The following is a 16,531-nucleotide window of genomic DNA, read 5'->3' as shown; positions in this document are numbered from 1 at the left end:
CAGAATTTTAAACAATAGAAAGCACAGATTTGCTGCCAACGAATAATGCGGACTATTCATCCTTATACGATTAGACTAAGCCTATTAAGTTTAAGTCACTTGTTCGCCTGTGAGTCCAAGCAAATTCAGTCCCCCATTTGCATACAAGTCCAGTCGATATTGTCTGTCATCACTCAACCCAAAATCAATCCGATCATTCATCCCTTAGTTTTATGACTATCTACCTTAGTTCTGCCCGAGGGTGGATGTATGGACGGACGGACGATAGACTTGTCTATCAACAAGTGAAATGACATGTTTTGTACAATCCTAAAAAAGGCTTGTGCCAGATATGCCTCTCGCTCAGACTATCTGCCTTGGCTTTTTCTCCAATTAACCATCGCTTGATGCCAGCAACTTGATTTTGATTCAATGAAACATAACATATGTAAAACATAACTATGTGAAATGTTGAACAATAACACACAACAGTTGGTACATAAATTGGTATATAAAAAAAAAGTGTCAGGGAGATCGGGTAAATTTTTACTTTAGAAACCTCTTTCGTTTCTCATTGCGATCCAATGGTGACTTATCAGTTTAGCCATATGGCACCATATGCTCCTAATCTTGGTCAACTTGACAAACGTCACCACAACATAAGATTGTCTTTATCAATAGGTTCTTATGATGTTTTTTGCTCTTTTTTATTTTTTATTTTTTTGTATTTGCAAGTAAAGTGTTAATGTTTTTAATATTTGAGTATTACTGTACGGGAATTAATTTAAATACTTGTTATCAGATCAAAAGCTGTACTGAAGCCTCTGTTAGCAATTGGACAGAATGAGAAAAACTACCCTAATAGTTTTTTTTCCGGAGAGTTTAAAGAATCGTCAGCTGAAGAATTGAGAAAGATGTCGACTAAGCTGTTTCACTTAACAAAGGAAGTTTCCAAAATCGAAAACAAAATCAGATGCCACTTCATGCTCCAGAATTTGAAAGGACAGAAAAAGAATGGGATTGTTGATGATAATAATGAAGATTATCCTTCTCCAGCCCCTTACAGTAGTGGCAGGTATGTAACTTCAACTGTGTGAAAGATGGAACAATAGCTTATTATTATTGATATTAAGTCTTCTAGTAGTAAACCTTCTAGTAGTAAAAAAAACTTCCTTATGCAAAAGGAAGTTTCCAAAATCGAAACTTAAAATCAGATGCCACTTCGTGCTTTTCTCACAAAACGAACGCTACAGACAACACCATAATATGTCAAGGACAGGGACATAACCAGGAATGATTACCGTATATGCCAATCCCTCGCCCTTCCCTGCAGAAAGGAATTAAAAATTTTCTTTTATTTGATAAAGGAAAAGAAATAGGAGATATTATTAATGTCTATCTACCTGTAATTCAAAAGGCGAATATCCAGGGGATCTGTTTTTTTCGAACAACTCAATATTCTGATAAATAGTTTAATTGATCTAGTATCAGGGTCTATAAACACACTTTTTGAAGCTTGTGACCTGTTAGAAAATTCTCCTGGCTACCCTCATCTAGAGCTATGGGTAAATTTCTTTAATCTTCTTTATTAAGAAGCAAAAGGCAGACGAAGTAAATCTGAGTCTCTATGAATTTAAAGTGTATGTTTCGTTGCACGTGACAGAAACTTCGCTTTCTCTGCTAATGAAAAAATTGGTACATAGTTGGCAGCAAGTGGAATAATATCCCTTGAAGAGGGGAGCTAAGTTTGGGTGTTCAACGTAAGAGATTAGGAGTAGGGGGGGGGGGATATCGCATTTAAGATTATTCTGGAAATGATCTCAAAAATTGTTGCTAAATAAAAAGAAAAACAACAAATTTTTAAAAAGAAAATAGAGTGACATTAAAGGAAGAACCAAAGTTTTTTTATATACGAGGAGGGGCGTCTCTCAGCCCCCGAGATTCACATTAAAAATGACTTATATTCTAAATACTTCAAGAGTGAATTCACAGTCCACTGTAAAGATTAAAATCACTTTTCTTAGTCCATAGTCTAAACCTAGTTTCTTTTTTTTTTTTTTTTCTAAATCAATTTATTTTGTTTCTTCTTAAAAAAATTTTTTATTTGCCTCGTTTGCACTCGAAAGTGGGCGTTTTTGAACCCTTTGAGTCCATGATCTAGTCATTGCCAATAAAGCTAGATTGATGAAAATCAATACTGGATCATTACATAAGAAATCGGAGCCAGTTTTATATTATGTCAGAAAAGTACCTGACAGTGTAACTATAGCAGTAAATGCTTGCTGCATTTGCTGCTATTGTTGCAAACTATGCACCAACGGTGCCAAGCAGTTAGCAACGCAAAGTAACGTCAGAGAAACATCTTTGCAGTTTCTAAAACTATTAAAGTTAATAAATAAATTGATAAATGTAGCGTTGCGGACAAATCTGAACAACTGAAATTCCGCCCCTTCCACAAAAAATGAAAAACCATCAAATATAAGAACCTTAAGCTTATTAATCATTGCTGCCCTGTAGTCTCTAGGTGTCGGAGGCAGCTAAGTCTAAGTAAGTCTTTCGATGAGAAAATATACTTCTGTGTTTACAATTGCTACTCTTATTTGCAAAAAAAGAAAATGGGAGAAGAAATGAATTTAAAATGGTTGAACTTCCTCATAATAGATGGCGCAATCCTGCAATAGTAGAAGACACACTCTCCTCTTTGCATCAAAATTATATACCTAGTTCAAGCATGTTGTTCCAATTGAGAGGATAAACGAGAATTCTGAAAGTAGTAACCGGGTAAATTTCCATGGAAATGTAATAACGTTCAACTTGGCTGTCAAAGGCCCAAAGTGGGCGTTATTATTTACGATACCATGCTCAGACAGGTCATTTCAAACGTGTCATTAATTTTAGTTCTAGACTCCAATTACTATATTCTCACAAAGATCAAACAGTTTGTAGTGACAAGCTGTAAGTAAGGAGTGACTCGACTCGAGAAATAGTAACCAAAACTCTGAAAAGACAAATTCTTAAAAGTTAATACATCAAAGTAATTGGCTTTTTATGTAGATTAATTTCAAAAAAAATTTTTACACAAAGAAGTTTTTCAAAGAAAAGTAAAGAAATACATTTAACCAAGAATAAGCAGAAATAAATTCCATTTATTTTTCAATTGTAAAACTACCATAAATCACAATAAATACATGAAACTCAAAACGAACAGAAATTACAACAAAGTCAAACTCAAAACGAGCAGAAACTACTAAAAAGATGAGTAGTGCTAAACCCATGTGCCTTCTAAAGACCAGGACATAATTTACACGTTACTGAAAACAAAACACATTTCGAACATTTTTTATTTTGCAATTTTAATAAATTGAAAATTATCAAGTCTTTCAGGAATGAATATCAGTAAATATATTAAACTGTCAATCCACATTTATCTGTCTTTTTTTCAGTAATCTTTGTTATGATTGTAATATTTTTTTTTTTTTTTTGATGTTATGAGAAATAAAATACATAACACGAAATAAATATTGTTTTCAATAAAGTGTAAATTATGTTCTGGTCTTAAGAAGGCATAGGGGTCTTAATTACTGTCCTTAATTATTGTTGGTGACTTACGGTAGTTTTGCCGTTGAAAAGTTATTTTACGTTATTTCTGCTATTCTTTGGTTTATTTTAGCTTTTTTTTTTCTTCGAGATACTTTTTTTATGGAAAAAGTTTTTTAGAGTTGATTTCTGTTTGTTTTTAATTGAAAGGATTTTTTCATTGATTAAGGAAAGAACGTTTAAAATTTTTAAAAATCCAGTTTTTCTTTTTAATTTTTTTTTTTTTTTTAAGAATCCAGATTTTGGACCTTCTCTTTGTGTGTAGGACAACATTTTATCGCAATTCTAAATAATACTTGTACAATAATGCTTTTGATTGATGGGTATCGGTTCTATAGGACAGGCGGGATTTTAACCGAGATTTCTGAGACTTTGTATCGGTGCTATTTTGATAACCTGGATGTACTTAGACTCTTTTGATTTATTCAATAATAGTAGCAGTAGTAGTAGTAGTGGCAAATAGTCACAATTGCTATTTACAGGTGGTCAGAGTCACATTTAGCCGCAATCGTAGTATCAAGTAGTCCCACTCGCATGTAGTCACTGTCACTGTGTCAAATATTCGTAGTATCAGTCCCAAGTAGTTGCAGTTGCCGTCATGGGTTGCTGCAGATGCTAGTAGTTGTTGCAGTCTAATTCACATGTAGTCTCAATCACAGTTCCAAGCAGTTGGAGTCGCATTTACAAGTAGTTACAGTCTCGGGTTTTTGCAGTGTCAAGTAGTTCAAAAAGAAACACTGTTAGTCCACTTATACATGCTCTTCTTTTGTTTTCACTCCTCATTCACTTTGATTTAGCGACACTACATTGGGTTGTTTAACATTTAGTAGTCTGCTTTTAAAAATCGATGTTTGTTCGATCCAGAGCTGCTTTCAATTAAAGGAAAGATCCCACTCCTCTTTGTCTCCGCTCTTTTGCTTCGCGGAATTTTAAGCTTCAGCAAAGTACCGTTCAGTAAAATAGGAAAAATTTTGCTCTTAAAATATCCTCCAAAATAGGAAAAAAAACCTGATAAATCATTAGGCAACTATGTGTTTTATACCTAAAGATAAAAAGTTGTTTGAGCGAACAGTTTTCAGCGTAAACAAGATAGTATATTAAATATGATGGGAAGCTAAAAATGTGCAATATTCAAAATTTTGCAAAGATGAGCCTACTAATGGCTTTGAAGAATAAGTACGGAGTTGAAACGAACTTCCATCTCTTTTCGCTCAAATATAGCTTATGCGTTATGGAGAGTAATTGGTGTCAATCATGTCATGGAAGTTTAGTGTAAAGACTTAACTAAACTACTTATAAATTTGAAAGGATTCACTTGTATAGCCATGTCATAAAATCTTTCATTTCCATTAATTCTTTAAACCAGAGTATGATTTTCTTTTAGGCCTCCCCCGGACGTGAAATTTTCTAAGGAGATATTGTCTAATAATCTGAATAAAGATAATGATGTCACCATATGTCCAGGTCCTCGGGCTGGAATCGTCGAAGAAAAGGAAAAAAGATGACCTAAGTCATGTGTACACAAGTCCACATTGCCTCTCTTTGCAATATAATCAACCTGATACCCTGAATAGTTTAATAGAGTCATGCTTTAATCGTTTGGTTTCAATTTAGGATTTGGTCAAATCCCAGTTTTATACTCAAATTCAAGAACAAGTTTCTTTGGTAATAAAATGCGTATTTTCATGTTCAAGCGAATGTATGAAATATTGATGGGGAACGCATGTTTTGTACCATTTGACTTGATATTCCTGGCATTAAGAAGAGAAAAGGCGCTATTTGTACAAAAAATGGTACATTAGCTGTGTATGTTTTATAATTTAGCTGTCTGTATGCTTATAATGTCTTTGCCTTTAATAGTGTTCTTAAAACTAAAAACGGTTTTTATTTTAATAAAAAAAAAACTTTTTTATTGAAATTTGTATGAAAACCGGTTTATAAAAAAAACAATGTGCACAAAGAAATAACACCTTAGCAGATAATATCTTTATATGTCTTTCGCCGCAATAGATGTCTCATTTAATATGAAAACCAGTTATATTAATAAAAAGTTTATTTAAATTTTATATTTAAATTGACTTTTATTGTCACACGCCTTTATACTAAACATGGCAACAAGACTGTACTGTACCAATTTTACTGCTGATGTACGATTAGCAAAAATGTTTTTTCTCCCTAAAAGTCTCAACCCTAAGTGACAGGAATTTCAAATTAATGCGCAATTTCAGAGAGCCCATCCTTTCATCCAAAAGATATTGTTAACATAACATAACTAAAATTTATTTGTGCCTTTTATTTTGTATTTCTTTCGAAAATCTTACATTTTATTTTATTATAGGCGAATGGTTGCTCAAGCTACCAACAGAAACTACGACGAAATGATGGTTGCTGAGTTTATGATATCCTTGCCAGCTGAGAACGTTTCTGCTACACCTCATCTTCAACAGTCAATTACTGGTCGAGGCAGACTGGATTCCCTGCGAGACAATGTTAGCATGACCCAATCTTCACCTGGAAGGCCAAGAAAAGGCAGTGGAAAGGGCGCAGCTAAGCCAAAAATGCCAACTAAAAATGAACTTCAAGCACTCCTGGCGGACATGGAAAGAAAGGGAGCACTGGATATTGCAACTTCTATCGCTCCATCGTCATCACCAGGACCACGACCAGTTGGACCTACAGATGAACTGTAAATAATATAATATTACATCACTTGCAAAATAATAAACTAGGCACCCTTAAGTCTCATCTATCAAAATGCAGATTAGCTACTAGAGTAAGTGTAGAACAAAAAGTGTAATCAAAGCCTGTTGTGAGCCCATTGCCAAAGCCCATTGTAATCCCAAGCCCATTGCCGAATATGGATTCTCGCTTTATGCTGGTGCTCCGAAAACGTTGCTAGCGTCACTCCAAAAGATCCAAAATGGGGCTAATAGGGCATGTTTAGTCGTTCCCCACGACAACAGTCTGTTAGTGAGATGTTTAGTGTGGCGTCGATGGCTGTTTTCTGCGAGTACTTAATTTCACCTCATTTTCTAGAGCTTTCTCGTATGGAGGCTCCAACTATCCAACCAACAAGACAGACACTAAGGCACGCGGCTTGGTCCATTTTTTTAGAGGCTGCCAAGACGAGAACAGAGTACTTGAAGAACCGCATCATCTGGCGTTGAAATTCGATCTTGAATGATCGTCTTGGGGAAGTTATTTCTAAAACTATCTCTGTTGACTCTTTCTAAAGAAGATTCAAAAAACCCTAATTTTTTGGCTTTACAATACTTGATATATATATATATATAATTTAGAAAGTTAGGCATCCTCCATCTTGCTCAAACCGTCATCCAATTCGTTTGGTTGTCCAATCTGCAAAGCAGTACAAAAGTAAGTCTATGACATCTTTGAACTTTTATCAAATTAAAGGTTACCTGCTAAAACATCTTATAACAAAAATAGACTCCAGAGAGGTTAAGAAGTGGAGTGGCTATTATCTTTGACAGACAAACACGGGTGGAAGCAATAAAGAAAATAAAAATCTTTTAGCAGGAATTTGGGTATATTGCTCCGTGCTTGAGCCAAAACCACGTAGGTTGTTGAGATATTAAATTTTTATAATTGAAAAATCAAACTGGTCTCACGGCACTTCAAAGTCCTTTTCAAATTAAATCTTAACTACCTAAAAAACATTAAAAAAGTGTATGCCTGGAGAGGAAGAAAATGATTAGCTTTTGTATTTCATTTAAACTTCAGCGTGAGTTTAACAGAAATTTAGGCATGTTGCACATTGCCTGGGGTGAAATTAGGCAATCCGTTTAGCTCTTCATTCTCTAGGCACTTCTAAGTCATTATCAAATTAAAGCTTAACCGCTAAAACAAACATTGAAGAAAAGGTATTTGTAGAGAATTTGAAAAAAGGAGTTACTTTTCTATTTTAATCGAGGGTAGTAGGATCCGTAATAAAGGGAGACACTTTAACAGATAGTCAGGCATGTCAACCTTATTTCATCTGAAATCGAAAAATTTCAGCCAGTTCATTTGATTGTATTATCCATTTTATGGGAGAATCAAAGGGGGCCCATGTCATTTTTTAGATTGTTATCAAATTAAACATTTAACCAAAAGAAGATATAGCAAATTTTCTTTTTATTTGTTCGCTGGTTTTGTTGATAATATTATAGGCGTTTTTCTATATCTTCACCTGTTTAAATTTGTAAGTGGAAAGATACCGTGGTCTAAAAATTATTTAGAAAAATAAAGGCTAACTGAAAACAGCCTTATAACTAAAAATGTTCGTAGGTAGGTTGAAAAAGGGGAAAAGTTGTTTTGTTTAATAATCGAATACTGATTTGTGCAGCATTGAAGGCAGAAAATTTTTAAAAGAAGGTTAGGCATGTTCCATCTTTCTTGAAGCGAAATTATTTGACCTGACTATTATTTGACTTTAACCGAAAGTTAGGGATGTTGCACCTCGCTTTAATCGACATCATGCAAAGGTCACGCGACTCATTTGGTTCTCCATTCTGTTTGATTGAAGGACTGAAGTAACCCCATGGCAAAATCAAGATGCTATCAAATTGAAGTTTAACTAAAAACAACTTCAGAGCAAAAACTGCCTCTAGAAAGACAGAAACAGTGTAACAGCTGTTTTATTTCATAATCAAGTACCTAAATAAGCCATAATTGAGGCAGAGAATTCCTAACGGAAAGTTAGGCACTCTCTGTGTGCCTCCCTGCTTGAACCGAAATCATACAATATTTATTCGATTCGTTTGGTCACAATATCTGTATGACAGGAAGACGAAGTAACTCCACGGTACCTTTAACTTTTCAGCAATGGGTAATGATAATAGGTAAGGAACGACTCCGCTCAATAATAACCGAAGCTCTAAAAAAAGGAATTTGGATTACAAGCAATACATCAACAGGACTGGCTTTTTATGTTGATCCCTAATATATGAAATTTATGAATGTGTCAGTAAATTCTACTGTAGAAATTTCATAGCTCCTATCTGCAAAAATGTGGACATTTGTTTTTGTTCTTTGTTGCCGTAAGAAAGATTACTGATGCGTCTTTATTTGTTTTTTTTTTTCCTGGGAGTTTGTATCGAGCCAATAGCCCATGAAGATTGGGACAGGGCTCATTCAAACAGAAATTAAAAGTGCCCCTTTTGAGTGGCCAAAAATATTGGTGGGTAACTAGCCCCCTACCACGCCCCTTCTCTCCCCGAAGACATCCGATCAAAATTTTGAGATAACCATTTTGTTCAACGTAGTTAAAAGGTCTAAAAACTTTTCCTTTTGGGATAACATGACCCTCCACGGCCCTTAGGGAAATGGCTGTAGGTTATGCAAATTGACCATGGAAATATACGGACATTTCCCGAGAGGGGGAGAGTATTTCCTATGAGGATGGGGGGGAGGTCAACTGGAAGAATTTTCTGGCAAGCGCTTCCAGGAGAAATTATATACGAGGAGAGTTTGCCGGAGTTCATAAAGTTGGACTTTATTTATTCATCAATAAATTTACTACAAACACTTCAATTTAGTGGTTCCATTGTAACTGAACAACCGTGTAACTGAACTCCAAGCAACTGAACCCCTGTATCTTAACTCCAAGCAACTGAACCCCTGTAACTGGACCACCGTGCAACTGAACCAACGTGCAACTGAACCACCGTGCAATTGAACCACCGTGCAACTGAACCACCGAGCAACCGAACCCTCGTGCAACTCAACCCCATTTAACTAAACCCCGTGTAACTGATCCACCATGTACCTGTACCCCCGTGCATGTGAACCACTGTACAGCTGAACCACTGTGCAACTGAACCACCGTGCAACTGAACCACTCGTGCAGCTGAACCCTCGTGCAACTCAACCACAGTACTTACATTGGGTAAAACACAAGTTAAAATATTTACATGTTCAACCTTGTTGAAATTATGTGCTTTTTCAAGTCTTATATATAAATTACTGTCAAGAGGATTTGTAGAAATGCTTTACTATGCTGTCACAAAAACAAAGAAAATTGAATAGCATGTAATTTTAAACCCAGATCTCTTTATATTTGTTACGTCTATTAATGGGGATTCCCTTCACCCTGTCACTTTCTATGCGTCTAAGCGTTTACCCCCTCCCCTGCTGAAAATTTTCCCTCCTCCACCCACGGAAACCCCATTACATGGAAAAAAAAACTCGCTAAAAATTATGGTTTTCAAAATTTAAAAATCTTCTTTGAGTCGTTTTATTTTTTAGTTTAATTGAGAAGTTCTAAAGGAAGTGGAAAAGAGGAATTTATATGTAAATCTTGCCCCCCTCCCATCCATGCAAATACTTTCTTCTCATGAAAGATCCTCCAGAATATCCCCACACAAAAAAGTTCCGTATGTTTCCCAATGACAAATACTATCTATAAGCAATAGACAAATCAAAAAAACTTAAAAAGGAACTGAAACTCCTGCAATGGGGTTATCTGACTGTTTTGTTGCTAGGGAGAGAGGGAGATACCTCAAAGGGTGCATTTTGATGCCAAAACATCTCAGCTCTCATTGAGCCTTCAAATAAATACAGAATTAAATACATCCGATCTAAATTTTGAGACGGCCATTTTATTTAAAACAGTTCAAAGGCTAAATAACTATACCATAGTTAAATAACTATGGTTCATAACCCTCAGCCTCTGGTGCAAGGGCTGTAACTTATACAAATTGCCTATTGTTAGTTTTTTTTTTTATCAAGAAAAGATGGCATGTTTGATCCTATAAATAAAAAAAAAGCATGCAGCATTAAGGTCAAACCTTAGGGAAATGTCAAGAAGAATGCCAAACACAATCAAAAAGCATTTATTCTTTTATTGGTTGTGAAATTGAAATACCAGGAATATTAACAATGGCTGATGGTATCAGCCGTCACATTGTTTGGAAAATATTTAGGAGCATCTTCAACTAAATCAAGAGGTACAATGTGCATCCAGTTTTAAAAGACGTTGTATCTGCAATTTGTCGAAAACAGCTAAGGCTATAAACCTGAGGATATGAAGTTAAAACTTTCAGAGTAAGTTGAAGGAATGTTGAAAAAAAGGCTGGAGTGCAACCAGTCCCCTCCCATGTCCTTTTTATTTGCAATCTCCTCAAGGACATCTGATCAAAATTTGTTATCTAGATTCACAAAGGTAAAATATTTTCAACACGTATGTTTATTACTTAACGTCCAAAAGGTCTGATTCATCTGAAAAACAGAATAATAAATCAGCTTTAATGGTTTGTGACATCAGATGTTCTTTTTCTTTTGCAAAAATAAAACAAAGCTTTTTCGTGAATACTTTTGACAGGCGTTTATATCAGGAATTTAAGAAACAGACAGTTTCAACAAGGTTGAACATGTATTCTAACTTGTGTTTTACCCAATGATATTGCCTAATATTTTTAGAGAACTGAAAATCTGAGTTCCGTAGTTCAGTTGTATGGGGGTTCAATTACACGAGGGTCCAGTTGAACGGTGATTCAGCTACACAGTGGTTCAGTTACACGGTAGTTCAATTGCACGGTGGTTTACTTATACGGCGGTTTACTTACACGGGGGTTTAGTTAAATGGGGTTCAGTTGCCCGGTGGTTGAGTTACACGAGGGTTCAAGTTGCACGGTGGTTCAGTTACACTTACACCCAATTTAGTCTATCCCGCAAGACTCTATGGCCAGGAAAAGCAGGGGAGAAACGGAAATGAAACAAATACATCATAAAAACATTTTTAACATAATGCATTTACACCTTCAAGAGACACATGCAAGAAAAAAACCATAATCCAGTTGCCAACTAAAAATTCCCAAACATACTTTTTAAAGACACCAAACAAGTGACAGCTCCGTGCACTGCAATTCTAAGTTCTTATCATATTAATGATTAGCCTAACTACTAAAACAGCCTTAGAGCAAAAGTTTGTATGAAAAACAAGAGATCGTGAAGTGGATGTTTTATTTCATAACCAAACGCCATTGTGAGAAATAATGAAGATAGATACTTTTTAACAAATAGTTATTCATGTTATTTCTTGCTTGAGTCAAAATCATAGAGTAATCCCGCAAACCGTTTGGTAGTCCAATCTTTGTGATGGGAGGATAAAGTGGCCTTATGCCACCTCTAAGCTGTTATTAAATCAAACGTTAGCAAGAACTAAAACAACCCAAGAACAAATAGTGTCTCTAGAGACACTATTTGTCTCTCTAGAGTTGAACAAGTGGTGTAGCTGTTGTCTTTCATAATCAAATGCCTATGTGAGTAATAATGAAGGTAGACATATTTTAACAAAACTTTAGGGATAGTGCACCTTGCTTGAACTAAAATAATGCAATAGTCACCCCAATAGGTTGCCGAGTTTACAAGAAACGAGAACCAAAGTGCCCATTATAATAAAGTAGTGAAGTAAGCCAAAAGATGTTGTGTGTTGCCATGTTATCAAAATAACGCATCTGTAATTTCTTGGGTATAGCTCAACTTGAAATCTTCAGTTTTTTTTTGTTTAGGGGGGGGGGGTCGTTTGGACTTTAAATTTCGAGAAAGGATAGAAACAGAGAGAGGGAGGGGAGACTCCAATCTAACTGAAAGTTTTTGGACTATACTGAAAGTTTAGTTCCTTTTTTTCCTATAGTCTATTCACAGTTAGGTAGTGAGGTAAGTTTAAGGAAACTGTGTGTTGCCAGGTAATTAAAACAACGTACTGCACTCTCGTTGGAACGGCTTTCGGGGTTAAGCAAGGAATGCTAGGGGGGGCAAGTGGACCTATTATCTTGAATTCAAGGGAGGTCTCCTAAAATCTTATCAAATTAATTGTTAACTACTTGTAAAATCTGTGTGTAAACCGCGAGTTTGGCAAAAACTCAGCCTGGAATTAAAACTCTACAAGAGTAAAGTTTTTAGTGACTTAGCCATTTTTGTCTTTTAGAAAGCGGAAATACGAGGAGTTCCAACAACTAAAACTACAAAAGCCACTTCCTCAAGTGGAAAATGCTCAAGAAGAAGTCAAAGAGGAAACAAGAGAAGACAACGTGAAACCCAGGAGAGCGTGCAAAAAATTATAAACCCTCTTAAGGTTCATCCACTACGTCAGTTATAGAGAAAATCTTTTAGTTTGCCGTAAGCAAAAGAAATTGTCACCGATTTAGCCCAACAATGATTGTTGATTTCTTTGATTATGACCATTTTCATATTTTTTGGCTTACATTTTCTGTACATTGGTAAGAAAATAAACAAAGGAAAGTTTAGATGGAGTTTTCTGAATATCGGCTACGGTGAACCAAGAAGGAGTTCTGTTGTAAAATATTGGTTTTACATTTAAAAAAAAAATTGCCACGCAATGAATTTGTGTGTGTGATAACGCCATGAACTTTTTTTGTGAGCTTTTCATGTATACTTTTGTGGTGACTTTTAAAAACAACTGTTTCCCATCACCCACAGTTTTTCTTTTCTTTTGTTTCCTCAGAAAATATGGGTGATTTGAACTCATTACGAAATTGATTTTGTTTTTTTAACATCTATACTTTTAAGTAATGATTCCTTCGTTTGCTGGTTGGATTTTCAAGAATCTTACAGATGGTTGATTTGCTGTTGTTCAGAAAAGACCATTAATAATGATTTTTTTAAATCATTGTCCTCTTTTGGAAAAAAAGGGATTGCAGATGCACCCGATGTAATAGTCACTCTAACCTCGGAAAAACTTAACGTTCGAAAAAACAGATTATAAGTTCTTTTACCCTGGTAATTGAAAAAATTGATAGCTCTTATCTCATTGACAGCTAAGTAACTCGTATCTCATGGGTCGATAGATAGGACACTACTGAAACCACTGCTATGAACCTATTCTTCTCACTCTCACTTGATTTGCTCAAAAAAAATATATATCTATTCTTGTAACTAGAATTGTACCCTGTGGTAGCACAATGGAATGATGTTCTGCTTGGCAATACGAGACCAAGGGATCAATCTCCGCTGTGGTAAGTTTTGACAACATGCTTGCTACTTGTTCCTCAAAAATAAAATTCCCGGGAAATGAAATCTTGCTTTGACGCCTATATGCCAGCAGTGGCTTTAGAAGAACTTTATTTTCTTTTTTTTAATTAGCATTTTCTACCTTCTACGAAAATAACATTGTCTAAACCTACGCCCCTTTAAACCTGAACGGTTGTCTAGGAATAAACAAGACGCGTTTGTACTTGTTTAATTTCCAGAGTTACAAGCTCAACTATGTTTTTAGTCCAAAATTTCCACGGAGAGCGAAAATACACGGCCTTAAACTAGGCGATGTTAATTAACAACAGAAGGTTGGACCTAATTGATCGCGGAAACAAATTTGAACGCTTCTGTCTTGGCTTGTCTCTGTCTACAATTACCCAGCCCAGTCTTGATGCAACCGATTGCCCAAAATACTTGAAAATGACTTTCAATTCTACTGTAACTCCATCCGGCTTTTCATGATTTTTTTGGAAACATATAAGTTGTTTCTCGCCCTCGAAGTTTTAGGATAACACCTTTCCTGTTTGAGCTTTCTGTTTGAAAGACAAAGAACAATGGGAAACCAGAGTTCCGAAGTATGCGATTGCTTCAAAAAACCATTCTTATATGTGTCAACTGCTCGCTGTTAATTCTATCCCCAATTTACAGGCCCTGGGATTTCATTTGTCAAGCTTTACCGAGGTTTGCTTTGAATATTACCCTTCGAATAATCGAACTTCTTTTCCTTGTAGTCGGGACAGCTGCATTTCAAATCACTTCCGAGTATTTTTGCAATATTGCCAATGGGACTATCATACCATCCCTAACATGGTTCTCCTGGTACCGAGTTTAGGTTTGCATCAGCCTTTTTTTTTTTTTTTTTTTTTTTTTTTTTTTTTTTTTTTTTTTTTTTTTTAGTTTGATGTAGATATTTTTCGTATGGTATTGGTGTTCATTATAGCAATCCAAAAACAAATAATGATATCATCCAAGTAGACTTCGGTATGTGAAAAGTTTGAAAATACAGTCTCCTAATCGCTGACAAGTGGCTTGCGTTCCAGAGTCAAATCTAAACGACATATATTTGAACTGACATAACCCAAATAATATAACGAAACTGTGCTTTGCTCTATCTGCTAAACGCATTTCCACCTGCCAATAATTCTCCTTAAATCTAACATTGGGATGAATTTGGTGTAGCCTAGTGACTTCGATGTTAATAGAATAGAATTTATTCACTACAATAGCTGGAGCTAACATGAGCATGTCATGACACAAAAAAAAAGAAGAAACAAAACAAAGATCAAAAACAAAAAAAAACAAATAAATATTAAAACAAAAACATTTAAGCAGCATTTGCTGCTTCAAGGTTAATAACTTAAAATGTGTCATAAATAAAATTAATATAAAATCAAAATATGTCAAGAGTAAATTTTCATGGTTTGAATAGTGACCACCTTTACAGAATATCATACTGGGTCAAGTTCTTTACCAAAATCTGGGAGAATAGAGAAATACCAGCTGAATGGAAGGGAAGCTCACTGGTCAGACTTTTCAAAAAGGGTGATACTGCTGTTCATGGAAACTGGCGAGGAATCAGCTTACTATCAGTGCCCGGGAAAGGGCTTTGTCATGTTATTTTGGAAAGGATATAGACCAAACTAGATAAACACCTGAGAGATGAGCAATATGGGTTCCGTGCAGGACGTTTCTGTGCCGATCTTATTTTCACTTTACGCACGCTCACAGAGGAAAGTCAAGAATGGAGGTCCAAAATATACATGGTTTTCATCGGCCTTGAAAAGGCTTTCGATTCGGTCGACCGCGAGACTTTTTGGCAAATTCTGAACTATTATGGCTTTCCAGATAGAATGATTAAGATAATTTTGTCATTTTACGAAGGGATTGAATGCTACATTAAGACACCAGAAGGCCAAACAAGATACTTTAGAATCTTATCTGGAGTTAAACAGGGATGCGTGTTGTCACCACTGCTCTTTATAATAGCTATTGACTATACCCTTCGCAACACAACAGCAGATGGCATTGAATTATCATCCGTTGCAACAGTCAGCGATTTAGATTTCACAGACGACATAACATTAGTTCAGGGTTGCAAGCAACGTTTGCAGTACTTCATTCAGAGAGTCAGTGTGAAATCCAGCCAGCTTGGTCTTAAAATAAATGCAGGAAAAACAAAAACCATGGCAACATCTAATTCCCTCTAGATATCACATTTTCAGGTAAGGAAATTGAACAAGTTATTGAGTTTAAGTATTTGGGCAGCATCATAGAGAATACTAGATCTACCACAAAAGACGTCATAACTAGAATCGGTCAAGCTAACGCAGCCTTCAGGAAGTGGAGATTAAGGTTCTCCCCCTTCAAAATATGTTAACTAGGATTAATCTGCATATTATGAAGTAAGAATTGTTTTCTTAACATGTTTCCTTCTGTACTGGTCAAACCCTAGACTTATACCATGGTTTGAAATTCTACTCAAATAGCAGAAATTGCACTTTCAAAGGAATTGCATTGTCTAATCTGGGAAAATGCTGTCCTATATTTGATACACAATATTGAAGTTAGAGAAATATAGCCTATCCAAATCATAGACAGAGTCATTATTATCTGTAGAAAAAATAAAACTTTCATTGAGGTACTTAATGAAATATAAATAAACATGATATAATTAATTGTGAAGCACATATAATTGCAACAAAAAATAATAACGCTTACCAATTATAATCGCACTATTTATTACTTATCTTTAACAAAGATCAATCACACTGACTTACGTGACAACAACACTAAGAGTTCTAGGTTATGTCGCTTTCTTCTTCTTCCAATTTATTGGAATTGGGTGGTAAGGTTATGTTGCATGTTGATATATTTTAGACTACTTCTTGTTCTTATTTCAAAGTTGTAATATCTTTCTTTCATAAATAAATTTATGAAAATAATGTTTGCTTTATAAATC

At 35.3% G+C, this 16,531-nt stretch overlaps 2 protein-coding genes across 3 annotated transcripts in view; both read left to right on the top strand.

The window, feature by feature from the left end:
- Positions 1-12,853, top strand: part of LOC148943254 (uncharacterized) — a 72,969-nt gene extending 60,116 nt beyond the window's left edge. The window contains exons 4-6 of one of the 2 annotated variants that reach the window (XM_089100861.1): positions 782-1,054; positions 5,915-6,262; positions 12,506-12,853. In XM_089100861.1, the coding sequence (XP_088956987.1) occupies positions 782-1,054; positions 5,915-6,262; positions 12,506-12,641 (757 nt within the window). In that variant the 3' untranslated portion in view covers positions 12,642-12,853. The remainder of the gene's footprint in view (positions 1-781; positions 1,055-5,914; positions 6,263-12,505) is intronic. The other variant, XM_089100860.1, reaches the window with a different exon arrangement.
- Positions 12,854-15,332: 2,479 nt separating this feature from the next.
- Positions 15,333-15,779, top strand: LOC148943253 (uncharacterized). The gene has a single exon (XM_089101791.1). The coding sequence runs from the start codon at positions 15,333-15,335 to the stop codon at positions 15,777-15,779; it is 447 nt and encodes a 148-aa protein (XP_088957917.1).
- Positions 15,780-16,531: the final 752 nt, after the last annotated feature.

This window comes from Artemia sp. Qi Xiang Cuo, chromosome 15, assembly GCF_049724085.1.
Source record: "Artemia sp. Qi Xiang Cuo chromosome 15, ASM4972408v1, whole genome shotgun sequence".
Taxonomy (NCBI): Eukaryota; Metazoa; Arthropoda; class Branchiopoda; order Anostraca; family Artemiidae; genus Artemia; species Artemia sp. Qi Xiang Cuo.
This window is presented reverse-complemented; position numbering and strand designations above follow the sequence as displayed.

What these genes read in the sequence shown, in the direction of transcription:
- LOC148943253 (XM_089101791.1), top strand. Translation starts at nt 15,333, where the DNA reads ATGGTTTTCATCGGCCTTGAAAAGGCTTTCGATTCGGTCGACCGCGAG.